The sequence below is a fragment of the Podarcis melisellensis genome (genome assembly GCF_964234715.1).
Source record: "Podarcis melisellensis genome assembly, chromosome: 5".
NCBI lineage: Eukaryota > Metazoa > Chordata > Lepidosauria > Squamata > Lacertidae > Podarcis > Podarcis melisellensis.
Window position 1 is genome coordinate 14,927,020 of NC_138537.1, and position 23,432 is coordinate 14,950,451.

The 23,432-nt window shown below is 45.2% G+C and overlaps 1 protein-coding gene across 2 annotated transcripts in view; it reads left to right on the top strand.

The window, feature by feature from the left end:
* PLD1 (phospholipase D1) overlaps positions 1 to 23,432 on the top strand; it is a 130,814-nt gene that overhangs the window by 40,950 nt on the left and 66,432 nt on the right. For both annotated transcript variants that reach the window (XM_081910830.1, XM_081910829.1), the window contains exon 2: positions 21,909 to 22,091. In XM_081910830.1, coding sequence (XP_081766956.1) covers positions 21,938 to 22,091 — 154 coding nt within the window. In that variant the 5' untranslated portion in view covers positions 21,909 to 21,937. The remainder of the gene's footprint in view (positions 1 to 21,908; positions 22,092 to 23,432) is intronic.

Genomic DNA, 23,432 nt, shown 5'->3' on the forward strand with positions numbered 1-23,432 from the left:
GGCAAAGAAATTCTGAGCAAGCTGGTGTTACATTGCATGTGTTGTATTACAGTAAGTTACCGAGGATACAGAGAGAGGAGCAAACTACAAGCGATTACTGTTATGTGATCCCTTGGGCTTGTGGCTCATGAGAATCCAAACTATGCTCTTGACTCCCACTTTTCAATGGCACCAAGATGCAAAAGTCACATCCATGTGTGCAGTTTTTTCACAACTATCATGGAACCCACAGATATAAGCTGCTCTCCTGACTGATGGCCGCAGCTGCCCCATACATTTCATTCCTAACTGGCCCTATATTTGAGCTTGGCTGCAGGTCGAGGCATGCAGTATTGGAAATCCAAGGACTGAGAAACCATCTCTTTCACCAGCTGTAATTTCAGAACTCATAACATCTTATCAGGCAGATAAACCTGACATCAGAAAGATGGAGAGCATTGCCCCTGTGGGTTAAACCACAGAGCCTAGGACTTGCCGATCAGAAGGTCGCAGTTCGAATCCCCGCAACGGGGTTAGCTCCCGTTGCTTGGTCCCAGCTCCTGCCAACTTAGCTGTTCAAAAGCACGTCAAGGTGCAAGTAGATAAATAGGTACCACTCCGGTGGGAAGGTAAACGGCATTTCCGTGCGCTGCTCTGGTTCACCAGAAGCGGCTTAGTCATGCTGGCCACATGACCCGGAAGCTGTACACCGGCTCCCTCGGCCAATAAAACGAGATGAGTGCAGCAACCCCAGAGTCGGTCATGACTGGACCTAATGGTCAGGGGTCCTTTTTAAGATTTTTTATTAAGATTTTCCCATAATACAGTAAAATTACAACCACAGAAGATACAAATCAAAAAAGGAGAAACAGAAGGAAGGAAGAACAGGAAGGAAGAAAGGAAAGAGAGAGGGGAAAAGAAAAGATTTGTTTTAAAACTTGTGTAAAAAAATATAACTCTTTTTTTCTCTCCTCCCCTGTTTTACACAGGGTGTTCTTTTTCACAACCGCCCACATGCGTTTATAGGAATGACAGATAGTACTGATTGATATTTCTCAAATGTTAATTAATGAATTAATGTTGGTTTTGTTCATTTTCAGACTTGATGACATTTTGAGATTTAGATTTTTTTGTCCTAAGGGTAACTTCCATTTTGTTCAGATGAGATTTCTACAAAAACAAGTTTTGTTGATCTTTACAATGCGTCACGATGGCTGAACCTTTCGGATTGAGTAGCAAAAACTAGTTCATTGTCATATACTCTCAGAAGCAAACGTTTAGGCAACGATGTTTTATAATAGTTTTCTGTCTACTCACAAAATTACTATGTAGAATATTCTGGAAGTAAGAAAGAAAAAAATGTGAAATGTGAGTTGTTTATTCCTCCCCCCCCCAACAATTATAGGTTTAAGCTTAAAGACCCTAAAGGTCTAAAGGGTATAAAACACGTGTAAGATGAACTAATTTGTTCAAAGTTCTACCCCCCCCCCAATGATAATAATTTGTGATCAGTTCACTCAGCAAATCAACATCTTTATGATGGCCATAGGCCAGTATTAGGTAAAAGCACCTATTTAGAGCATGCTAAATAGGTGATAGGGCAACTATAAGTGCAGAGTGTTTGCGGACCGGGACATTCACAGGGAAACCAAAATGCTCATTTACAAAGCTCTTGTACTACCAACTTTACTGTACACTTGTGAAACATGGTCCACTTATAAACGCCATCTCCAAGTCCTCAAAAGATTCCATCAACAGTGTCTCCAGAAAAATTTACACATCACTTGGGAAGACAGGCGAACTAGTGTCAGTGTACTGGAAGAAGCAAAGATCACCAATGTCGAAGCAATGATTCTTCAGCATCAACTTCGTTGGACTGGTCGTATTGTTTGGATGCTTGATTATCGTCTTCCAATGCAACTACTCTATTCCCAACTTAAGCATGGAAAACGAAATACCGATGGACGACAAAAGACATTTAAATATGCTCTCAAGGCAAATCTTAAAAAATGTAATATGAGCATGGATAACTGGGAAACGCTGGCTTGCGAGCGCTACAATTGGAGAACAGCCTTTACCAAAGGTGTCGTGGACTTTGAAGAAGCACAAACTCAGGGCGAAAAGGAGAAACGGCTCAGAGGAAGGCACGTTTGGCAATCCCTCACCATGATCAACTCCCGCCCGGAAACCCATGTACCCACTGTGAAAGGATGTGTGGATCCAGAATCGGCCTCCACAGTCACTTACGGACTCACTGTGAAGACCGTGTTCAAGGAAGACAATCTTACTCAGCCAAGAGTGGTCGCAATTGAGAGACACATAGTCTCTCAATTCCTACAGACCAGGGGTAAGATATAAACACCTAAGGTACATAAATCAAAGAAGGTGTAAACCTATTTTAAGGAACAAGTCATAGATTTTTGAACCAATTCCATCAACTTGCTGTTAAACCAAGCTAGTTCAGTCCAAGCATTATTTTGCAGGAGATCATCTTAAAAACCACGCTCAGCTTTCTCCTGTTCTTTGCCATTGACCCCCTTGCCTTGCCTCTCAGATCCTACCAAACAAAACCAAAGCAAACCCAAACCACTCAAGGCATCGCCGCATAGCATATAGGAAGCCAGTGTAGTATCTCTCACTGCCAGTGGCAGTTAATCAAGACCACATTTGTGCCATGATTCTGTGAGAGCAGAGGGCACCCACAAAATATTGCCTCAGACACAGAATTTCAGCTTCCTTACAACTTCCGCTTTCATTTTAAAGAAAGCACGTTTCTAGACCTTATGGTTGCGAAGCTGCGCTTGAAAGTACATGTTTTGAAATCTTGGGGGTTAGAGGGATGTTAGAGAAAGCTTTTCAGGCTTCAGTACCCTTCATAGCAAAGCCAGAATAATGTACAGTGGTACCTTGGTTTGCAACTGTAATGGCTTTGAGGGTTGCTTGTGCTTAAGTTACCGCCTCTCCGGGCTAGTTTGCCTGGTTAAGCCGTTTCCCTCTGGACAGCCCCCCACTCGGTGGCTGTTCAGTCGCTGGCAGAATCCGTCAGTGGGCGTTTCTTGAACCTCTTCCAGCAAAGAAGCTCTTTGACGCCAAGTCGCCGCCTACTTTCCCTGCGCGAAAGTCTTCTGCGCAGGGTGGGCGTAGGCAGCGGAGGACTTGTGCTCTCCTCGCTGGTCTCCTGCGAAGAGTCCTGGAGCCTCCTCTCCGCTTCCCCCATCGGCTCCCCTCTATCCCTGGTGTAGCGCTGATTATCTTCCCCAGCCGGGGACTTGCCTCTCTCCCTGCTTGGCCCCTCTCCAGCATCGCTGCTGAGCCTCGCCTCCTCTGCTAGCTGCGATGGCAGTTCCCTGACAGCAACCGTTTTGGATTACAACCACATCAAACCCGGAAGTGTGTGTCCCTTTTTTTGGATTACAACCCCCTTTTTTTTATTACAACCCCCCTTTTTTGAGGCCCCATTGGCGAAAGCGCGCCTTGGGTTACAACCTGTTTTGGTTTACAACTGGACCTCTGGAATGGATTGTGGTTGTAAACCAAGGTACCACTGTAGTATGCCTAGCATAATACAGTATGCAGAGTGAGGGAAGTATGCAAAATTTGCTTAACATTACCATGGTGCAGAATTCAGCTTTTCTTAGAAACACAAGTGCGGGTTTTTTTATTTTAAAAAATTCATGCAGCCTTGGACTGCAGGCTATAGAGTATGATCTATGTACTAGCTTGACTCCAGTCAGCCAAGTGAATCCCTTGCCCCCTGCCAACAAGGATTTCTGGACCATCGCCGTTAATTTGATCTTTGTGGATCTGAAAGGTCTTCCCCACTCCATGACTTAAAGAGGCTCACTAAAATGCGAGTATCTAACTTAGCAGGGCTGTTATTAACGCGGAGCATTTGATGTCTGGCTTCTTCAGCGCTGCCTAAGCCTGGCGAATGCAGTCTGAGCAGAGCGCCAGCAGAATCCCGTGCTGTCGTTCATCTTGTAGTACTTGAAATTTAATGCAGGAATATGACTTGGCAGGTGGTTATTTTATCTGCCTACCCCACATGTATAAATCCCAGAATAGCTTTCTGCCTGATGCACAAGAACTTTCACGCAGGGCCTTGGCCACCTGCCTTATGAGCGTTTAAGATAATTAAAAGCATGCAATGATTTTAAAAGGTTTTTCATTTTGCAAGTATTTTTGATAGCCAAGGAAAGCTTGGATTGGAAATGAAACTGAATTAAACATAGCTGCCTGGGACCTTTTCATTAAGCTAATGAGCAAAACTAATGCGTTTAGCCTAGTCATTCTATCTTATCCATTCATTATTGCTCTTGTTTAAACTGCAGATACTCCTGGGTTATCTGTTTCTAGTAGTTGTTAACCTGGGACCAGAAATTGGTTACCGTGAAGAAATGTTCCTTATTACAAGCTATCCTACTTCATTAGAATCAGTGGGAGTTAGCTGCATTTCTGGGCATGTTTACCTGGGTGAACTCACTTACTTCTGAGTAAACACATACACAAAATTGTGCTGTTAGGCTATACAGTCAAACCCTGGTTCTCAAATGGCTCCGTTTCCAAACTTTTCAGCTCCCAAACGCCGAAGTCCTGGAAGTAAATGCTCCGGTTTTCGAACCTTTTTCGGAACTGAACATCCAATGCAGTTTCCATTTGAGCGCGAGAAGCTCTTGCAACCAATCGGAAGCCGTGTCTCGGTTGTCGGATGTTTCAGAATGGTTTATGTTTGACAACCGAGGTTTGACTGTAATTGTTAAGCATACTTTCCTTAGTTAACCAAAATATGCTTTTCAATAGTTAGCAAAACCATGGCTTGCACACTTGCTTAAGGCTCTTGCTGGAACTCCTGAAACATCTCACTGCTTTGTGTACATAAAACATCTCTCCTGCAAATGCTTCCATTTGTACGTCTATAAAATGTATAAGGCACAATTATGTTTTATTATTTGCTTGGCAAACAAACTCCTTGCAAAGGTAAGGCTGTATCTAGGTGTGTGGAGATGGGCTAGAGGTGAGGATGGGGGGTGGATTCAGTTCAGTTCACATTTAATCCAGTTTCTGAAACAATACACAGACTGAAAAATTCACATTTGAAATTCACATTTCTCTGAATTGTGCAATGCAGTTACCCAGCCAAGCAATGTGTACAAAAATGCATATACTAGGGTAAAATGTGCTTATAAATGAATATTAGCAGAGAAAATAATGCACACATTTGCATTATGAAGGGGGATATTGCTTTGCAAAAAATGTACATATTAGGTAAAACTGTTACAGATAGGTAGCCATGTTGGTCTGCCATAGTCAAAATAAAAAAAAATTCCTTCCAGTAGCACCTTAAAGACCAACTAAGTTAGTAAAACTGTGTATTTATATTTGGAAAATTTCACCGTAAAATGCTGATGAATTTTCATGAGGGCTTAAAATCAGAAACTGGTGTGGAGATGTAGAACTAAAGATTGGAACAAGGTGAGACTGGAATAAACCAGAAACTGACAGATTTGCCTGTTCTTAATCACAGGTGGATTGAGAAGAGGAAAATGCAGGGTTTTCATTCCCGCCCAAGTATGTACGCTGTCCTCTAGTGCTCACATATTAACCATTAACAGATATAGGTGAGGGAGGAGGAGAGGAGCAGCAGCAGCTGATAAGTATTCTTAGCTGTTTGTATGGGGAAAAGCTTGGGGAGAAAAGCCTGGAAGAATTTGTTAGAGGGAAAATTGATGGCATCCCTGAGCAGCTGTTTCCAGATGAGTCAGGGGCTGCCAAAACGAAGATGCTCCATGGCGTATAATTACATAGAAGTGGTAGCTTGTAATTAGGAAAGTGAAAAGTTCTGTTTAGACAAGAGATTGACCCAAGCTGCTAGCAAGAATCTTGTTTTTAATACAGAGTTGTTCGACTACATCAAAAGCATAAAGAAACGCGGACATTTCCTCTGCCTCTTTTGAAGTTTCTGCTTGGAGGTTTCTAAGCAGAGCTTGGATGGCTGTTTATCATGGATCTTTAGCTGAGATCCCTGCATTGTAAGGGGTTGGACTAAATGACCCTTGGGTCCCTTCCATCTCTATGATTCTATGATTAAGAACAAGTAGCAAGGAGCTTGTTTACTTAGTCGATAATCCCAGGCTCGTTTGGGAAGAACTTTGCTCCACTTTTATATATATATATAATTTTTATTAAATTTACTGTTTTACAATTTAAAATACTCATTTTACATACTTAAGATATCAATGACTTCCCTTTCCATGATTCATGTTACAAATCATGAATCCCTGCATATTTTTTAAAAAACTATACCATTCAGTATTCCATTATTGCATCCATCAAAACTTGTTTACACTGTTGAATTTATCTTAATGCTGCCAGCATTTTCAGCTGTATACAATTATTTCCCATATATTCAATAAAAGTTTTCCAGTCTTCTTTAAACGTATGTTCTTCTTTCTCTTATTCTATATGTTAAGTCTGTGAGTCGTGCATATTCCATCAGTTTAAGTCGCCATTCTGCTTTCGTTGGGGCTTTGCTCGTTTTCCATTTTGGGGCTAACAAAACACAGGCCGCAGTAGCAGCATACACAAATAACCTTTTTTGACACCTGGGAATTTCAATCTGAATTATCCCCAACAGAAAGGACTCTAGGTTTTTGGGGGGAAAGTACCATTAAACATTTTTTTCAATTCATTATGGATCATTTCCCAATACTCTTTTACAAGTCCACCAAAACTTTGCTCTACTTTTAATGTCTGGCTAGGAATTCGCTTAAGGAATGGGTCAGCACCATTGAGAATATTATGATATTTATTCTGTACCTCCACTCCCTGAGACAATAGGTTTCAGAATGCTGCTTGCTGGGGATCAGCCATGGGCAGAGCGCTCTTGGGCTCACGTCCTCCTTTGGGGCTTCCTGTAGGCATTTGCTTAGCCACTGGGAGAACAAGATGTGAGACAAGATGGGGCCACTGGCCTGGTCCAACAGGTCTCTCATTATGTCCATCCTCCTCCCCACCTTCCTCCAAGGACTCTTCACCCCATTTCATCTCACAACAACCCTGTGAGGTACTTTAGGCTGAAAGGCAGTAACAGGCTCAAGGTCTCAAAGAGCTTCAGGAATGCGGAAGGTGATGTTGGTCAGGATCACATCCAAGCTGCTCAATATTGGAAACCCCATATAGACTTTGTGTGTGGGAGTGGGGAATATGAATTTACGATATCTGGGTTTGAGGATTGAAGAAAATATTGGTTTATGGGAAGTGGAATTGTTGGGTGTTATCTTGGGGGTGGATGTTTTGAATAATTATATATAGAGAGAGTGAGAGCGAGAGCAGACTGACAAAGAATTGGAATTTTTTTCTTTTTACTCCTTTCCTCTCTCACTCATTTTTCTTCCTTTTCTTCTTTCTCTCTTTCTCTCTCCCCCCCCCCACTTCTGGTTTGTGTTTTTATTTAGATTAGTTTATCGTTGATAAGAAGATATTAGATATTTATCCTTTGTATTTTTTTCTTCAAACTTTAATAAACATTATTGTAAAGGTAAAGGTAAAGGGACCCCTGACCATTAGGTCCAGTCATGACAGACTCTGAGGTTGTGGCACTCATCTTGCTTTACTGGTTGAGGGAGACGGTGTACAGCTTCAGGGTCATGTGGCCAGCATGACTAAGCCGCTACTGGCGAACCAGAGCAGTGCACGGAAACGCCGTTTACTTTACCGCCGGAGTGGTACCTATTTATCTACTTGCACTTTGATGTGCTTTCGAACTGCTAGGTTGACAGGAGCAGGGACTGAGTAATGGGAGATCACCCCGTCACAGGGATTCGAACTGCCGACCTTCCTATCGGCAAGTCCTAGGCTCTGTGGTTTAACCCACAGCGCCACCTGCGTCCCTAAACATTCAAAAGAAAGAAAGAAAGAAAGAAAGAAAGAAAGAAAGAAAGAAAGAAAGAAAGAAAGAAGGATTCCATCCAAGCAAAAATTAAACAGCACAAGGCTGCGAGCAAAGGAATCTGCACAGAACAAGATGGGATTCTTCGAGTAAAGGCAGCATGTGTTATGCTTTAGGTCTGCTCATGAGTCCTGCTGCATCGACACCCAGTAGCTGTTTGTTTAATATTGCAAATACCTAATATATTTAAATCATTTGCTCTCCTTTGTCAAAGGAGAGCCTAAACAGTGAAGTGTGCTATGCACAATGTCTGAAGTGTTTAATAACATTCTGATTCTAATGGGGGCAGGCGGGGAGGAAACAACCAGGCTCTATTTCCTAACCGTTGCCAAAGTTATCCCATTAAGCAGACTCGCTGACTCATGGTCTGACAGTCCGTTTCCCTTCCGGGCAAAAGGGAGACAGGAATTTTAAATCGATTTAGCTCCAAGGCTGTTCATTCTAATTGCTTCAGTCCCGAGTATGCTAGCAATGAAGCCCTTCTTTCCATTAAATCGGGGGTTGCCAACCTGGTGGGCACCTTTGCAAGCAAGAGAAAGTGTTGAGAGTAACACACACACACGTCAGCGGAGCAGCCGCCACAACCAGTTATGTTGCCTAAAATAAAATGCTGCTTTTAAGGCTAAATTCAGAGGGGGGGCAGGGGGGCCTCTGTGCGTCCCAGTGAAGGCCCCTCGGGACACCTGGGCACCTGTGGGTGCTGTGTTGACAACTCTTGCATTAAATTCTGCATGCTTAAGAAAAAAAGGCTATATGGCATCATTGCAACCTTCTGGATTCCTTTATCTTGCATCCAATATCATATTGGAATCTTTAGTATTCGTTGATGGGTTAGGTTTTGCCGTTGAGGAGTCGTTTAGACAGTTATTGCAGGAGCAATGTTGAAATGTGGGAAGCTTCTTCATACTGAGTCAGACCACCTAGCTCAGCATTGCCTACACGGACTGGCAGCAGCTCTCCAGGGTTCCAGACTGAGTACATTCCCAGCCTTACCTAGAGATGCCTGAGGATTGAACCTCGGAGGCCAAGCAGCTGCTCTGTTGCTCCACAAATGCATAAGACTGATATTTTGGAGATCACACCAAGTGGGGCAAGAGCATGGTTGTTTCGAGTCTGTAATTGGCCCAATCCCTTTTTGACACCATTTACCATCACCACGAGGAATGCGGGTGGCACTGTGGGTTAAACCACAGAGCCTAGGACTTGCCGATCAGAAGTTCAGCGGTTCGAATCCCCGCGACGGGGTGAGCACCTGTTGCTCGGTCCCTGCTCCTGCCAACCTAGCAGTTCAAAAGCACGTCAAAGTGCAAGTAGATAAATAGGTACTGCTCCGGTGGGAAGGTAAACGGCGCTTCCGTGCGCTGCTCTGGTTTGCCAGAAGCGGCTTAGTCATGCTGGCGACATGATGTGGAAGCTGTACACCGGCTCCCTTGGCCAATAAAGCAAGATGAGCGCCACAACCCCAGAGTCGTCCGCGACTGGACCTAATGGTCAGGGGTCCCTTTACCTTACCATCACCACAACTCTCGTGACAGCAAATTACCGTATTGGCCTGAATATGAGCCTCAAATTCTGACATGAAAAGTTAATGTGCGGCTTATATTCGCAACTTTACGTTATGCCCCATGCTTAGTTCCCCATCCTATCCCCCAAGGCTGGGAAGGGAGAGAGCGAGGAAGAGGAAAAGCTGTCGGCAACACTGTGGTGCTCCCCCCCCCCCGTACGCAGCCAGGAGCAGCCAGGTTTGGAGTGGCTTATATTCGGGTATTTTTTCTCCCCCCCTTCAATTTTAAAGGTGCGACTTATATGCGGGCCAATACAGTATGTAAGTTAACTGCCTGCAATTTGCTTTGCGTGAGATTGTGATTGTCCCCTCTGCTCCATACCACTCCCTGAATATAGAAACCTAGCAGGCCAGGGAGAAGTCTAAGCCAGCACCCTCTCCCTATGGTAGAGATCATGGTTTGCGTGTTCAGTCCCAGGAATCTCCCCAGTGATTGAAAGAACCATGCCCAAAACACTGGAGAAGCAACTACCAGCCTAGATGGACCAATGGTCAGGCTTTGTATGAGGCAGCTTCTTAGCTTCCCAGACATGCTAGCTTTCTGTATGCAGGGAATTATGAAGATAAGACAAGCCTGGTGAACCAGGCCAATGGCCTACCTAATCCAGCAAGATGCCTGTGGGAAACCCACAAGCAGGACTCAAACATAAGAGCACTCCCCGCCATGTTTTCCAGCAGAGCAGATGGTTGTATGTGTTGCGTCGCATGATGCCTCCTTTCTCTCTGAAATGCTTGCTTTCTCTTTGTGGAGAATGTCTATATTGGGGGGGGGGGTTGCATTTAATTCTCTCTGAAATGCTTGCTTTCTCTTTGTGGAGAAGAGAAAGCATTCTCTCTGAAATGCTTGCTTTCTCTTTGTGGATAATGTCTATATTGGGGGGGCGGGGTGTTGCATTTAATATACAAGCCGCCTTCTGCAGTCTGCATTGCTACCAAGAACTAGGCCACAAGCCTTTCTTGCAACTGAATTAGAGGAAAAGAGCACAGGGTTCCATTATTGTTCAAGGTCCTGAAAAAAATCACAAATCTAGCCTCGTCAGGGCAGAACAACCAGCTTTGTATCGTGCCGGGTCCTGTCCGGTGCTGTTCCCATAGCAGCATTTAGTCAATAGTAGGAACTGTAGGATATTTCCAAAGAAACCTTGCCAGAAGGGTCACTGGTTGCAAAGGGTTGTGGGAACTGGGCTGGGAGTGGGGAGCGCAGGGACTATGGGCTAAGCAGTTAAGAGTCACTGATGTGGGGCAGGGGAGGCAGAACAGTGCTATAAAAGTCCAGATTTTATCCTGAAAGAGATTGTAATGTGTTTGGCCAGGCACTTAAAATAACCTCGTAGCCGCATTAACGGCTCTTGCGGAAATGTTAGGCTGTTATGGATTGGCAAGCCTGAAATGCAAAGGGAGGAATTCATATACGATTACGCAATAAAACAAAATACACCTCTCATCAGGCTTGGGAGCCTAGGACCGGAGGCCCAATGCGGCCCTCTGAGCTTTCATATCTGGCCCTCAGGAAGCCTCACCTCAGGCCATATCCCTCTTTGCGCCTGCCTGCCTGGAATGTGTCTTCTTAATTGTGATATTGCTTTTTGCTTGGTGGAAGGGCAAAGTGTGTGCGTGTTTGTGCGGATCAATGTGTTCCAAAACCTCTGACTTCCTGCATTGCTGGAATGTGGCCTGTTTTATGACTCGGATGGTGAAAATACTGTTCAGTTGGCAAAGTGACGCCCTCAGTTCACGAACTCTCTCCTCTAGCTGTCTGTGAGCAAAAGAATGGTGCCATAGTTGAGATGGGTAGTTGAGATTATCGGCCAGTGGCTTAGTGTCAGGAGTTAAATGGGGTCTTTTTTGGGGTGTGTGGGTGTTAGTAATGTTGGTATATTAACAAATGCCTGAAGATGTGGTTTTGCAAATGGATGCAAAACCAACACGTGCCTCTTTCCTTCCTCCTATAAATTATGCCGTTGCCCCGAGGTTAGTTGCTACTCAAAACATGTTTTTGTAGGGACGTATTGCCAAGCAAGTACCAAGTGTGGCAATTAACATGGGTACAAAGTGCACACTTATTTATTACGGTCACAAGTGTCTTTAAAATCCAGATCACCGCAAACCTGTGCTCTAAAATCTTTATAGCTTTCTTTCTCAACATTTCTCTTTCTTCCTCACTCTGCTCTGGAGGGATGGGCAGGGGCTAAGTGCCGCCATTTATTTCCCAGCAGGGATGATGGTGATGTCCTCTGCCCCTGGGACACTGTTTGCCAGTTCTCTGCATGCCAGATAAACAGGCCTTTCTCAGAGAGAAACCCAGTAGGCGAGCTGAAGAGGGAAATTGATTACATTCCCATGCATGCCTAAGAGTCGAACGGCCAGCCTTATTTTGGAAAATCCCCAAATCCATTTTTTTATAACCAACCAAAATATCTCAAAATAGCAAGCAAGCTTTTGAATTCACCAGAGATCTTTGCGAGGATAAATGATATCCAAAGTCGGGTGAAGGGTATATGTTTGTGAGGGGGGAAACATGCTTTGTGTTGAAAGCCACAATTTTCTGCATTGGTCAAAAGTTTGTTTTTGTTGTATAGCCCTAGAGCAGGGTTTGAGAACACTTTTTCAGCTGAAGATGGGAACTGGAAAGGCGGGGGAAGGATAATGGAATCCAGTCTCCTGGGAGAGATAGTTGGCTGTAACACTGCAATATTTTGTTGCAGCATCCTACTTCAGTCTTCCTGCTTCTTGGTTTTAAAGAACAATCCTTCCACAAATGGGAGACCCTTTGCACATGGGTGCTGTTTGCATAGTCAAAGTTAATAAAACCATGATTTTGTAAATTCTTTACCGCAAGTGCTATTTAATCTTGCCCGACAAGACTTAATGGCCCTAACCAGCCAATAAATTATCTTAAGGCGATGTCAAGGATGAGGGCACAGTGGGAGAGAAAGAAAATAAGAGTTATCTTGGTAGTTCCACCTTGTGCCTGGCACAGCCAGGCCTCACTTGTCAGATGAACTTGCTTTGTACATTAATTAGTAAGTTATTAACTCATTGCTGCAAACACCTGTTTTCAGAGGCAGAGAGCAATGCCTCCTCATCACTGTGTTTCAGGAAGTGCCGTTTCCATGACTCTCCTTTGCAAAATACTACAGCTAATAGGGTGATTTAAGATGCCCAAATTTTAAGCTCAGCTAAACCAACTGAGCTTCTTGGGCTTGCTGATCAGAAGGTTGGTGGTTCAAATCCTCACAATGGGGTGAGCTCCTGTTGCTCTGTCCCAGCTCCTGCCAACCTGGCAGTTCGAAAGCATGTCAAAGTGCAAGTAGATAAATAAGTACCACTCCAGCGGGAAGGTAAACGGAGTTCCCTTGCGCTCTGGTTGCCGTTACGGCGTTCCGTTGCGCCAGAAGCAGTTTAGTCATGCTGGCCACGTGATCTGGAAAGCTGTCTGTGGACAAACGCCGGCTCCCTCGGCCTGAAAGTGAATTGAGTACCGCAACCCCAGAGTCGCCTTTGACTGGACTTAACTGTCCAGGAGTCCTTTACCTTTACCTGGTCTGTTGGGGGGAAATATGTAATATCACCCAAGCTCCTAACTGCCTTTTGAAAAAAATATCAACATGTAAAGTTAGTAATGCGTTGTTGTTGTTGTTGTTACAAATAAGGTGCCATCTCATTTTGTTCAACGGGACTTACTTCCATATACCTGCATAGCTTTCCAACCTGAAACTTGCCCAAGGCTGCTCAGTGAGTTTCATGGTCAAGTGCTAGGCATTTGAACCCATGTCTACATCTCCAGTTCTTATGCATCACACCACCCTGCCTCCGCTCCGTTATCCTTGGGACGAGAGCTAGGGCTCATTTTGTGGGCTTTCCCTGTTTGAAGTCAATGACCATTGTTTCATCAAAGAGAGGCACAGCCTGTACCTACTGCGAAAATAAAGTCGTCACTTAATTTGTTTCTAAGTGTCCCCATCTGTGGGAGAGCTATGGATGAATATGTTCCCCTAAACCATTTAGAATATTTGCTGCCCACTATCGTGGAAATTTGCCAACAATCTTGTTCCTTCAGAATAGGTACCAGCAGAAATAGTTAAAGCATGCCTAGGAGAATCCATGTTAAGGAAGCAGTGATGGGTAATAAATGTTTATGAGAGCTGACGATTGCAAGAAGTGTAAGGACATACGAAGAGCCTGACTGCCAGATTCAGGCCATAGGCTCTTCTCGCAGTAGCCAACCAGAAGCCCATGGGAATCCCACAAGCCAGACATGAGCACAATAGTCCTTTCCCAGCGTGTGATCCCTAGTAAGCAGCACCAACAATGGAGGCAGAATATAGCCATTGTGGCCAGTAGCCATTCTTAGCCTTACCCTCCACGAATTTAACTACCGTATTTTTTGCCCCATAAGACACACTTTTTTCCTCCTAAAAAGTAGGGGGAAATGTATGTGCGTCTTATGGAGCAAAGGCGTAGTCCCTAGAGCCAAATTGCCCAGGGGCAAAAATCAGGTTGTGCTTTTTTTTTTTTTTTTTTTAGAAAGAGGGAAGGAGGTGTTGAAACAAAGCCGCTGAGCAGCTGATCGGCAAGCGATCGGGAGGGGAGATAAGGGATTCTAGAGATAAAGGAGGCTGCCCGGGAGGGGGGAGGTAAAAGCACATGGATCCTCAGGATTTTTGCATTGGGTCACCCCAAATTCACCATCAGATCACATAGCATGTCCATGGCTACAGTCTGCACCCAAAAAATCATGCACCCACTGTTTGGTGGGGCTGCAATGGTGCAAAAACGTGGTTACAAAGCACGGATCTACATGGATCCTCAGGATTTTTGCATTGGGCTAGCCCAAACTCACCGTCAAATCACATATCATGTCTGTGGCCACAGCATGAACCACAAAAATCATACACCCACTGTTTTGTTCAGAATATATATATTTTTGTTTTCCTCTAAAAACTAGGTGCGTCTTCTGGTCAGGTGCATCTTACGGAGCGAAAAATACGGTAATGCTCACTGGCTTGCTGCCCTGAGTAGCTCCTCTTACAGTCTGCACTAGAGACTATATTAATGGCACATTTTTATCCTGCCCTTCCTGTAAAGAGTAGAATAAAAGCTGGAATGTGTGCAGAGTAGGGCGACCAAGATGATCCAGAGTCTGGAAGCCAAGCCTTATGAGGAACAGTTGAAGGAGCTGGGTATGTTTAGCCTGGAAAAGAGGAGACTGAGAGGAGATATGGCAGCCATCTTCAGATATCTCAAGGGCTGTCACATGGAAGAAGGCACAAGCTTGTTTTCTCCTGCCCTGGAGGGTAGGAATCGAACCAATGGCTTCAAGTTATGAGAAAGGATATTCCGACTAAACATCAGGAAGAACTTTCTGACTGTAAGAGTCATTCGACAGTGGAACAGTCTCCCTCAGGGGGCTGTGGGCTCTCCTTCCTTGGAGGTTTTTAAGTAGAGGCTGGATGGCCATCTGTCATGGATGCTTTAGCTGAGATTGCTGCAATGCAAAGGGGTTGGACTAAATGACTCTCAGAGCCCCTTCCAAATCTACAATCATATTGATTCTGTGAAAAGCCACCCAAGTTGGTGGCCCTCTAAGATTGTAGGCAATTGGTGGCACGTTGGCCATTTTTGTTAGTTTTCAGTTTCCCTCCTTCTCAGCGGTTTGGGATAGCTCATGAAAGATATAGAATCATAGAATCATAGAGTTGGAAGAGACCACAAGGGCCATCGAGTCCAACCCCCTGCCAAGCAGGAAACACCATCAGAGCACTCCTGACATAGGGTTGTCAAGCCTCTGCTTACAGACCTCCAAAGAAGGAGACTCCACCACACTCCTTGGCAGCAAATTCCACTGTCGAACAGCTCTTACTGTCAGGAACTTCTTCCTAATGTTTAGGTGGAATCTTCTTTCTTGTAGTTTGGATCCATTGCTCCGTGTCCGCTTCTCTGGAGCAGCAGAAAACAACCTTTCTCCCTCCTCTATGTGACATCCTTTTATATATCTAAAGAAGTGTATATTTTGTGTATCTGAAGAAGTGTGCATGCACACGAAAGCTCACACCAAGAACTAACTTAGTTGGTCTTTAAGGTGCTACTGGAAGGAAAAAATTTTTGTTTTGACTATGGCAGACCAACACGGCTACCTATCTGTAACTGATCCTTTTATATATTTGAACATGGCTATCATTTCACCCCTTAACCTCCTCTTCTCCAGGCTAAACATGCCCAGCTCCCTTAGCCGTTCCTCATAAGGCATCGTTTCCAGGCCTTTGACCATTTTGGTTGCCCTCCTCTGGACAAGGATATGTTTTATCCTTGTTGCCAGTTTGCAAGCGTTCTCGAAAATAGATGCCAAAACCCAAGAAGTCCCTTGGTGTATTTAATCAGTGCGGGTTGCTGATACACAGAGAGAAGCTTTTCAGGTTTTTCCTCTAAAACCGCCTTGCTTCTCCCAGCCCCTGATGCTCACGGTTCACAGGAAGAGGAAGCCAAATACTGAGCAACTGACTCACCTCCCATTGACAGGGTCAGCGCTGTGCCAAAAGGAGAGAGATTTCTCTATGCAGTGCGTTCCTGTGTGGAAGAGCGGTTAGTCATGGAGATGACTGGAGGTGAACTTCGGCTCAGTTCCAAGAGGTGCCAAGGATCTGGTGCAAAGTGTAAAGAGTAGTTACACTGGTTGGGAGCAGCGGCTGCAGTGCTATTGAGTTCAACAGAAATGAAGGGGTTGGCTAACTGTAAGTTGAAGAGGGTCATGTCTCTCTAGGAGCTAGTACAACACTTTTTTTACAATAAAGATGCTACCCACAACTGCATAGGATAGTTGTTGTGGTCTCACTGTGCGAACAACACAGGCTCGGGCCTTTCTAGGGATCGGGGCAGGTATTCAGACCTTTTAAGTGAGGGTTTCTACAATCAAGTGGAATATAAATTTTATGAAATCACTAAAAATAAGTATCGCCAAGGATTAACAACACGGTTTATTTGCGGAGAAATTAAGTGTGCGATGAATGTGATTAGAACCTCCTAAACCCAAGGAGGCAGGCGCTGATGGAAGTTAGTGGAAATTGTTCAGTTTGCTTGTGTACTTTTTGATGTTTATTACTACTTTTGTTATATTTGTAGTTATGGAATTTGAGCATGGTTTTAACTTTGGAAAGGTGGCATACAAATAAAATGATTGTCTTAAAACCCATTCCCACCCATCCAGTTCCCTCTACTCTCTCCCTTCTCCATCTTCCAGTTTACAATAATCCCTCTGCCCCCCAACTGTTAGGCCATGCTCCTTTCAACTGCTTCCTCCCACATAGCATTCTGTGCTGCAGGTTCCCTGCTCTGCCCCAAACACAAACACAAAACATGCTTTGTTAGATAGGCATCCCCTGTGGTGCTATCCCACATGGTTATAGTATGTGTGCGAATCCTGTAGCCATCTGGCTAGGGCTAACTGCAGAGGTCTTCCCCAGCCAACCTAACAATCTGGTGGGAAAGGGGATTAGAATATTCACACACATACCACAACCCTGCTCTTTGTGGTGCTACAGGTCTGTGTGAGCACAGGTGTACACGAAGCAGGCCACAAAGGGGTGATATTTGGTCCACTGTGATACAAAACACACCTTAGGTTAATTGGCGAAGGTGTATTATGCATCGTCTTTCTCTTTGCCAGTTTGTTTGTTTTTTAAATAAACAATTAATAGAAGAGCTTAGGGAGACAAACGAATGCTTGTCGGTTTTCGAGGATTATCCTGACAGCAACAGACATTAAAATGTAGGTTGCTTCAGCTAGGCCCATCTCAAATGGCTTTGCGTCTTATTATCCCCAACCCCCGGAAAATGCAGCACTGTTACGTAAGTTCATGGTAAGGCTGAGTCTCCCATCTGAAGCATTATTGGCCTGAATCAGAATTGGTATTCCACATGCTTCAGGAATGCATTGCATTGCGTCTCTTCCCTCTCCTGTTAAATGTATGCAAAAAACACCTGAGCATGGGCATTCAGAAGTTAGGGTTGGCGGTGCTGGCAAGGGCCTTTATACTTTCGCTGGCTGCAAGGACCAGCCCTGTGCTGTCCTTACCTGTGATCAGGAATCCTGATTCAACCAGCGTCACTGATTCCTGTGTAGAAGCCCTACCAGTTGTGTGCACATAGGGTCCCATTCTCACCTTTGGTTGCAGCGCATGGAAGTTGGGAGCAAAGCCCTAGATGTGTCCACTCTGCAACGTCGCATGCAGGCGAGAACGAAGCTAAAAAGGTTTTCTTATGCTTGCTTGTGCTGTGACCACAAACGCAGGCAACATCCAATTTACGCGGGAGTTACGTTCTGCACCTCTGCGTGTGTAACCAAAATGGTGTACTGTATATTTGGAGCACCCTGGAGAGGGCGAGGAGACCCTCCCCAGACCCCAAAGGGGATGTCCTCTTAGGGATCTGGGGAGGGTCCTCTTGTGAGCCAGGGGCGAAGCGAGACTTTGCTGAGGCCTTCCCTTCAACAGCTGACATGCGGGGTAGCGCAGCAGTAGCAGTAGCAGCCACTTCCCTGCACCCCACTGTCTCATGCGAACTGGAAGGACAGTGTGGCTCCCTTGACCGGAAGCTTCCAGAACAAGCAGAGGGATAATGGGCCTTGCACAGGTGACACATGGGGAAGCAGCTGTTGCAGCTGTGCTACCTTGCATATCAGCTCTCCTCTTCAGGCTCTGGGAAGGGCCTCCTCGCAAGCCAGCAGGACTGCCCTGAGTTTCCCCCCTGCTTCTGGGTTCCCAGCACCGCATGTGTGTGTGTGGTCACACGCAAATGCAGCATGCATGCATAAATGGACGGTTTCCTGTACAAAAATTGATCATTATGTAGCCAATGGCGGACAACATATTGAGGCTGGGAGCGGTGAATGTCAGCATGTGGTTCCATGCATAATCCCAAAGGCTTTCCGCTTAAGCTGTGATCCAATTGCTTCGCTCTTTCCCTGGGAAATGAAAAACATGAGAGCTATGCATGTAATGAACTAATTACCCTGTTCTTTGCTTACAACCTGTTTCCTTTAATTAACCTTACGCCCCTGTTTAGCAGCCGCTTGTCCGATGATCTGGAAGCATTCAGTTCCCACAAACGACCCAAAATCCCCTCTGGTCAGTCATCATTGAAGAAAACTCATCAGTTTAAAACTGCTTTGGGCTGCATAATGTTGACGTGCCTTTGAGATTGCATAATACTCACCAGGCAGGAACAATGCAGTGTAAATAAAAGTGGAAGAAAAGACACAGAGATAGTTAAAGGAATGAGGAACAGATTCTTCCTGCTTCCCATGCAGTTTTGTCACTCCTGAGACAGCAGTGCTTTTGACGAGTGAGGTCACCGCTCTGCTGCCCTTCAACATGTGGCAACGTTATTATTTTGACCCCCACAGGCAGAACCTGAGGGGATGCATTGCAATATGGGGACATAGGGAAGCCACTGTGGTGTTGTGGTTAGAGTGCTGGACCAGAGTTCAAATCCCTACTCAGCCATGAAGCTCAGTTCCCTTTTGCCTCGCCCTGCCCCACACATTTGGGTTGGGAAGCCAGAAAACAGCAGCACTGCCCTTCCTGTGCTGCCCCACTCCTGGCCCTGTGTCTGCAGCCGGAACAACTTTTGCTCGTCTCTACAGCCCTATAGGATGGATGAAGCCCGGCGCAACTTGAAAACTCAAAAGCAATTGAAGTTGCTTCAATAAAGGATACTGCTATTGTTGGTTATTTGGCTCCAGGGCAAAGAAACCTAACCCTGGCGCTTCGAGAAATGTCAAGAGCTTTATTACTTTTGCAATTATGCTGCCTGCAAGAAGACCAGCACATATATGAAAGTCAGTCTTGACATAAGAAATCTCTTGGGCTTTGTCCTCAAGCTTAATGGGTGAAGCAATTCAGTTCCTACGACTCAGGCACATGACTTGGTGTGAAAGACTGCTGATTGGTTTTACAAAAGGAGGATATTGCTTCCTGGGGCTCATCCAGTTCATTCAAGCATGTGTCATGCTGTTTCCATCTGCCTTGAGTTTTCCTGTAAAGCAATGCTTTTTATATATATTAAATATCTTATGATATTTGCACCTCCCATTTCTGATGGGCTGTACCAGGTGTGTAATTCCAACCCTCCCATAAAATGATGCTTCCTACAAATGCCAGGCTGATTCATTCATATAATTAGCTGTGCATTTCTCTCTCTTTTATTGGAATATGCATAGAATGAGCTTGCAATAAGGCATTTTGGGTGAAATGAGTGTGCCCAAATGAGCCTTTGTAGAAGCCCAGGAAGGCTCACAATTAGACCTTGAGTAGGAGAGCTGCCAATATATTTCACATCTAGCAACCCTTTGGTTTCAGATCGTAGATGGGTAGGCGAGTCTAAAAAGCCCAGGGCACCTATTTTCATGGGCCTCTAACAGCTATAGTAGCTCATTTACCAGAAGTAATGCATTTAGCATTAACTCTGGAAGTATATACCCAATTCTGAGCAAACTAAGCCTCCTGAAGCAAAAGATACACCAGGAGGCATAGTTTGGTCAGAATCGAGTACACACTTCCAGAGTATATTCCATTGAGCCTTGTAAAGCAAGACCACTTAGAAGCCAGACCCTTCTCCAGACATAAACCTAGCTTCCTGGTGTTATTTCACACTTGGTGGTTTGAATCCTTCATCCAAGTACAATATACTCAAGCGCTCTTACATTTTCTGTCCTATTGGAGTTGTACCTTTTAAAATACTTGGCGGGGGTGGTAGAGAAAGGATTGTGGTGTCTACTTTTGAATATTTTAAAGGGATGCATCCCTTGTCATACAGAAATGTGCCCTTCATAAATGATGAAGTGTTTTGTCCTTAAATATTTATGCAAACCAAAGGCTTTTAAATTTTAGAGAGCTCCAGAGAGCTGCGTTGGGGAGGGGCCAGAGAGGGTTGTGTGTTGTTGTTTTGCTAAGATAATCAATATAATCTTATTTCAACCAGCATACTCTGGAGTGGGGGATCCCATTTTCCTTATTCCAGTCTCTGCCTTGAATGGAGAGAAAGAGGTTGCCTCAAGGCACACACAGGGCCAGGAATTCGTTTTCCGTTCTCGTGCTGAACTCAGAGCCTGTTTTACACATGTTTATTATTTATTTACTCCATAAAATTTATACCTCGCTTGATTGCAACGCGCCTCAAAGCTGCTTACAAACAGATTGTCGGCGCTTTCCTTTCTCGGTGGACAGTGGAGGTATATGGCTTTGGGGTGAAGTCAAACCGTTGGAGAGTTATTTTGCCGGTGGTGGCTGCAGAGATTGATATGGAAGAGACATGTTTTGTTGCAGGTGGGGTAGAGGAAGGTGTCCGGTTTTGCTGCTGCAGATGCACCATGGCATTTCTTCTCTCTGTGCTCCTCCCAGTGGTCATTCCTCCACTGGTCACTGCTATGAGGCTGAATCCTGACAAGACAGAAGTACTGTTCTTGGGGGACGGGGGCGGGCTGGTGTGGAGGACTCCCTGGTCCTGAATGGGGTAACTGTGCTCCTGAAGGACCAGGTGTGCAGCCTGGGAGTCATTTTGGACTCACAGCTGTCCATGGAGGCGCAGGTCAATTCTGTATCCAGGGCAGCTATCTACCAGCTCCATCAGGTACGCAGGCTGAGACAGCCCGCGGACTGTCTCGCCAGAGTGGTGCATGCTCTAGTTATCTCCTGCTTGGACTACTGCGATGCGCTCTGCATGGGGTTACCTTTGAAGGTGACCTGGAAACTGCAACTAATCCAGAATGTGGCAGCTAGACTGGTGACTGGGGGCGGCCGCTGAGACCACATAACTCCCAGTATGATTCTGAGCACAATTCAAACTGTTGGTGTTGACCTTTCAAGCCCTAAACGGCCTCGGTCCAGTATACGTGAAGGAGCGTTTCCACCCCCATCGTTCTGCCTGGACACTGAGGTCCAGCTCCAAGGGCCTTCTGGCTGTTTCCCCACTGTGAGAAGCAAAGCTACAGGGAACCAGGCAGAGGGCCTTCTCAGTAGTGGTGCCCGCCCTGTGGAAAGCCCTCCCCTCAGATGTCAAAGAGATAAAGAACTACTTGACATTTAGAAGACATCTGAAGGCAGCCCTGTTCAGGGAAGTTTTTAATGTGTGACATTTTGATGTATTTTTAATCTTTGTTGGAAGCCGCCCAGAGTGGCTGGGGAAACCCAGCCAGATGGGCAGGGTACAAATAATAAATTATTATTATTATTATTATTATTATTGATACATGACCTGACTGACCATCTCTAGTCAGATAAAACAATAAGATCAAGGGGGGGGGAATCACAACCATACTTTCGAGCTCCCCCAGAAATAGGGCAAGCCGATGGCTCTTTGACGTTGCCGCAGATTTCAGGTAATAAGAGTAATGGAAATTCTTCGTTTTCTTCTCTCAAACAGCCCCCCCTGGGTGAGTGTGAGCCTTTAAGATGTCTCTCAGCAATGAAAGGAAATTGAACACCTCAGCCTTGAGGAAAATAGCCAACGACATGACCAACATCATCGAAAGCCTGGACACGAGGGAGCTCCACTTCGAAGGGGAAGAGGTGGATGCAGACGTGCTGAATGACCCCAAAGCACCTGGTGAGTCAGTGGCGCAAAGATGTAGAATAAGGGCCTTCTTCTGCTGCTGAATCGGGCTGCTTTGGAATCTCCGGGTTTGTTTTTTTATTATTATTTTAAAAAGGTCAATTTGCTACTCCTCATGAGAGTAGTGCAGGGGGGATCAAATTGTGGGTGGTGCTTGGGAAAATCTCAAAAGGGAAACAGGCTGAATGAGAGATTTCGCAGTCACAAGGGAAGTCTTCAAGGAGCTGCGTCGCTTTTGAATGTAGGAATCTGCCTTATCCCAAGACAGACCATTCGTCTATCTAGCTCAGTACAGTGGACTCGGGTTGCGAACATGATCCATGTGGGATGCACGTTCGCAACCCGCAGCAGCGCGTCTGCACACACACGGGTTGCGATTCGGCGCTTCTGCGCAAAGTGCGATTTAGCACTTCTGCGCATGCGCGGCTGCCGAAACCCGGAAGTAACCCGTTCCAGTACTTCCAGGTTTCAGTGGTCCGTAACCCAAAAAAAACGCAACCTGAAGAGTCTGTAACCCAAGGTATGACTGTATTGTCAACATGGACCAGCAGTGGCTGTCCAGGGTTTCAGACACAAACCTTGCCCAGTCCTACCTGGAGATGCCAGGGACTGAACCTGGGACCTTTACGAAGCAAATTCTCCACCACTGTGCCAAAGCCTCTTCTCCAAAGATTCTTGCTCATCCACCTTGGCTAGTATTTCCTTATTTCCTGTGCTCCAACAGCCTTATCTCCAGTTGTCATAGCATTCTTCCTTCTGTTACCTGCTATAAAACAATCCACTTTTTTAATGAAAGGCTGCTTTGCTCTAAAGGCTCTCTCAAAACCTGCTTCTTCTACGAAAGGTCGAAGTCATACCAGTTTTGGTTCGGCTCATCATGGCAAGGAGCAAAGAGCTATGCAAGATTCTCTGCTGGAATCTTCTAACATTCAGCTTCAAATTCTAGCGTTATGAGAAAGGAAGAGAAACTTTTCCCTAGCCGCTTTCTGTGCATAATTTTATTTACTTCTATAAAATGCTGGCTGGGGTCCAGAGAGGCCTATAGATGCATGTGATGTTGTGAATGTTTGACTTAGGGGCCCAAGTTCAGAGCTCCACTCAGCAGAGTGAATTAGAGAGCCCTCTTTTCTGGGAAAAAGGGTAAATAAATATAATAACAATATTGTGGCCTGAATCGCCATGTATGTCAACCCCAATTTCTGCTGTTGCGCATGAAAAATAGAACACGTAGCTCTGTGCTTTTATAAGAAGCTAGCACACATACAGCAAAATAATAATTTGAGCAGGGGAGCTTTTCATTCTTCTTTGTACACAATGGAAGCTTGTTCCTCTGCC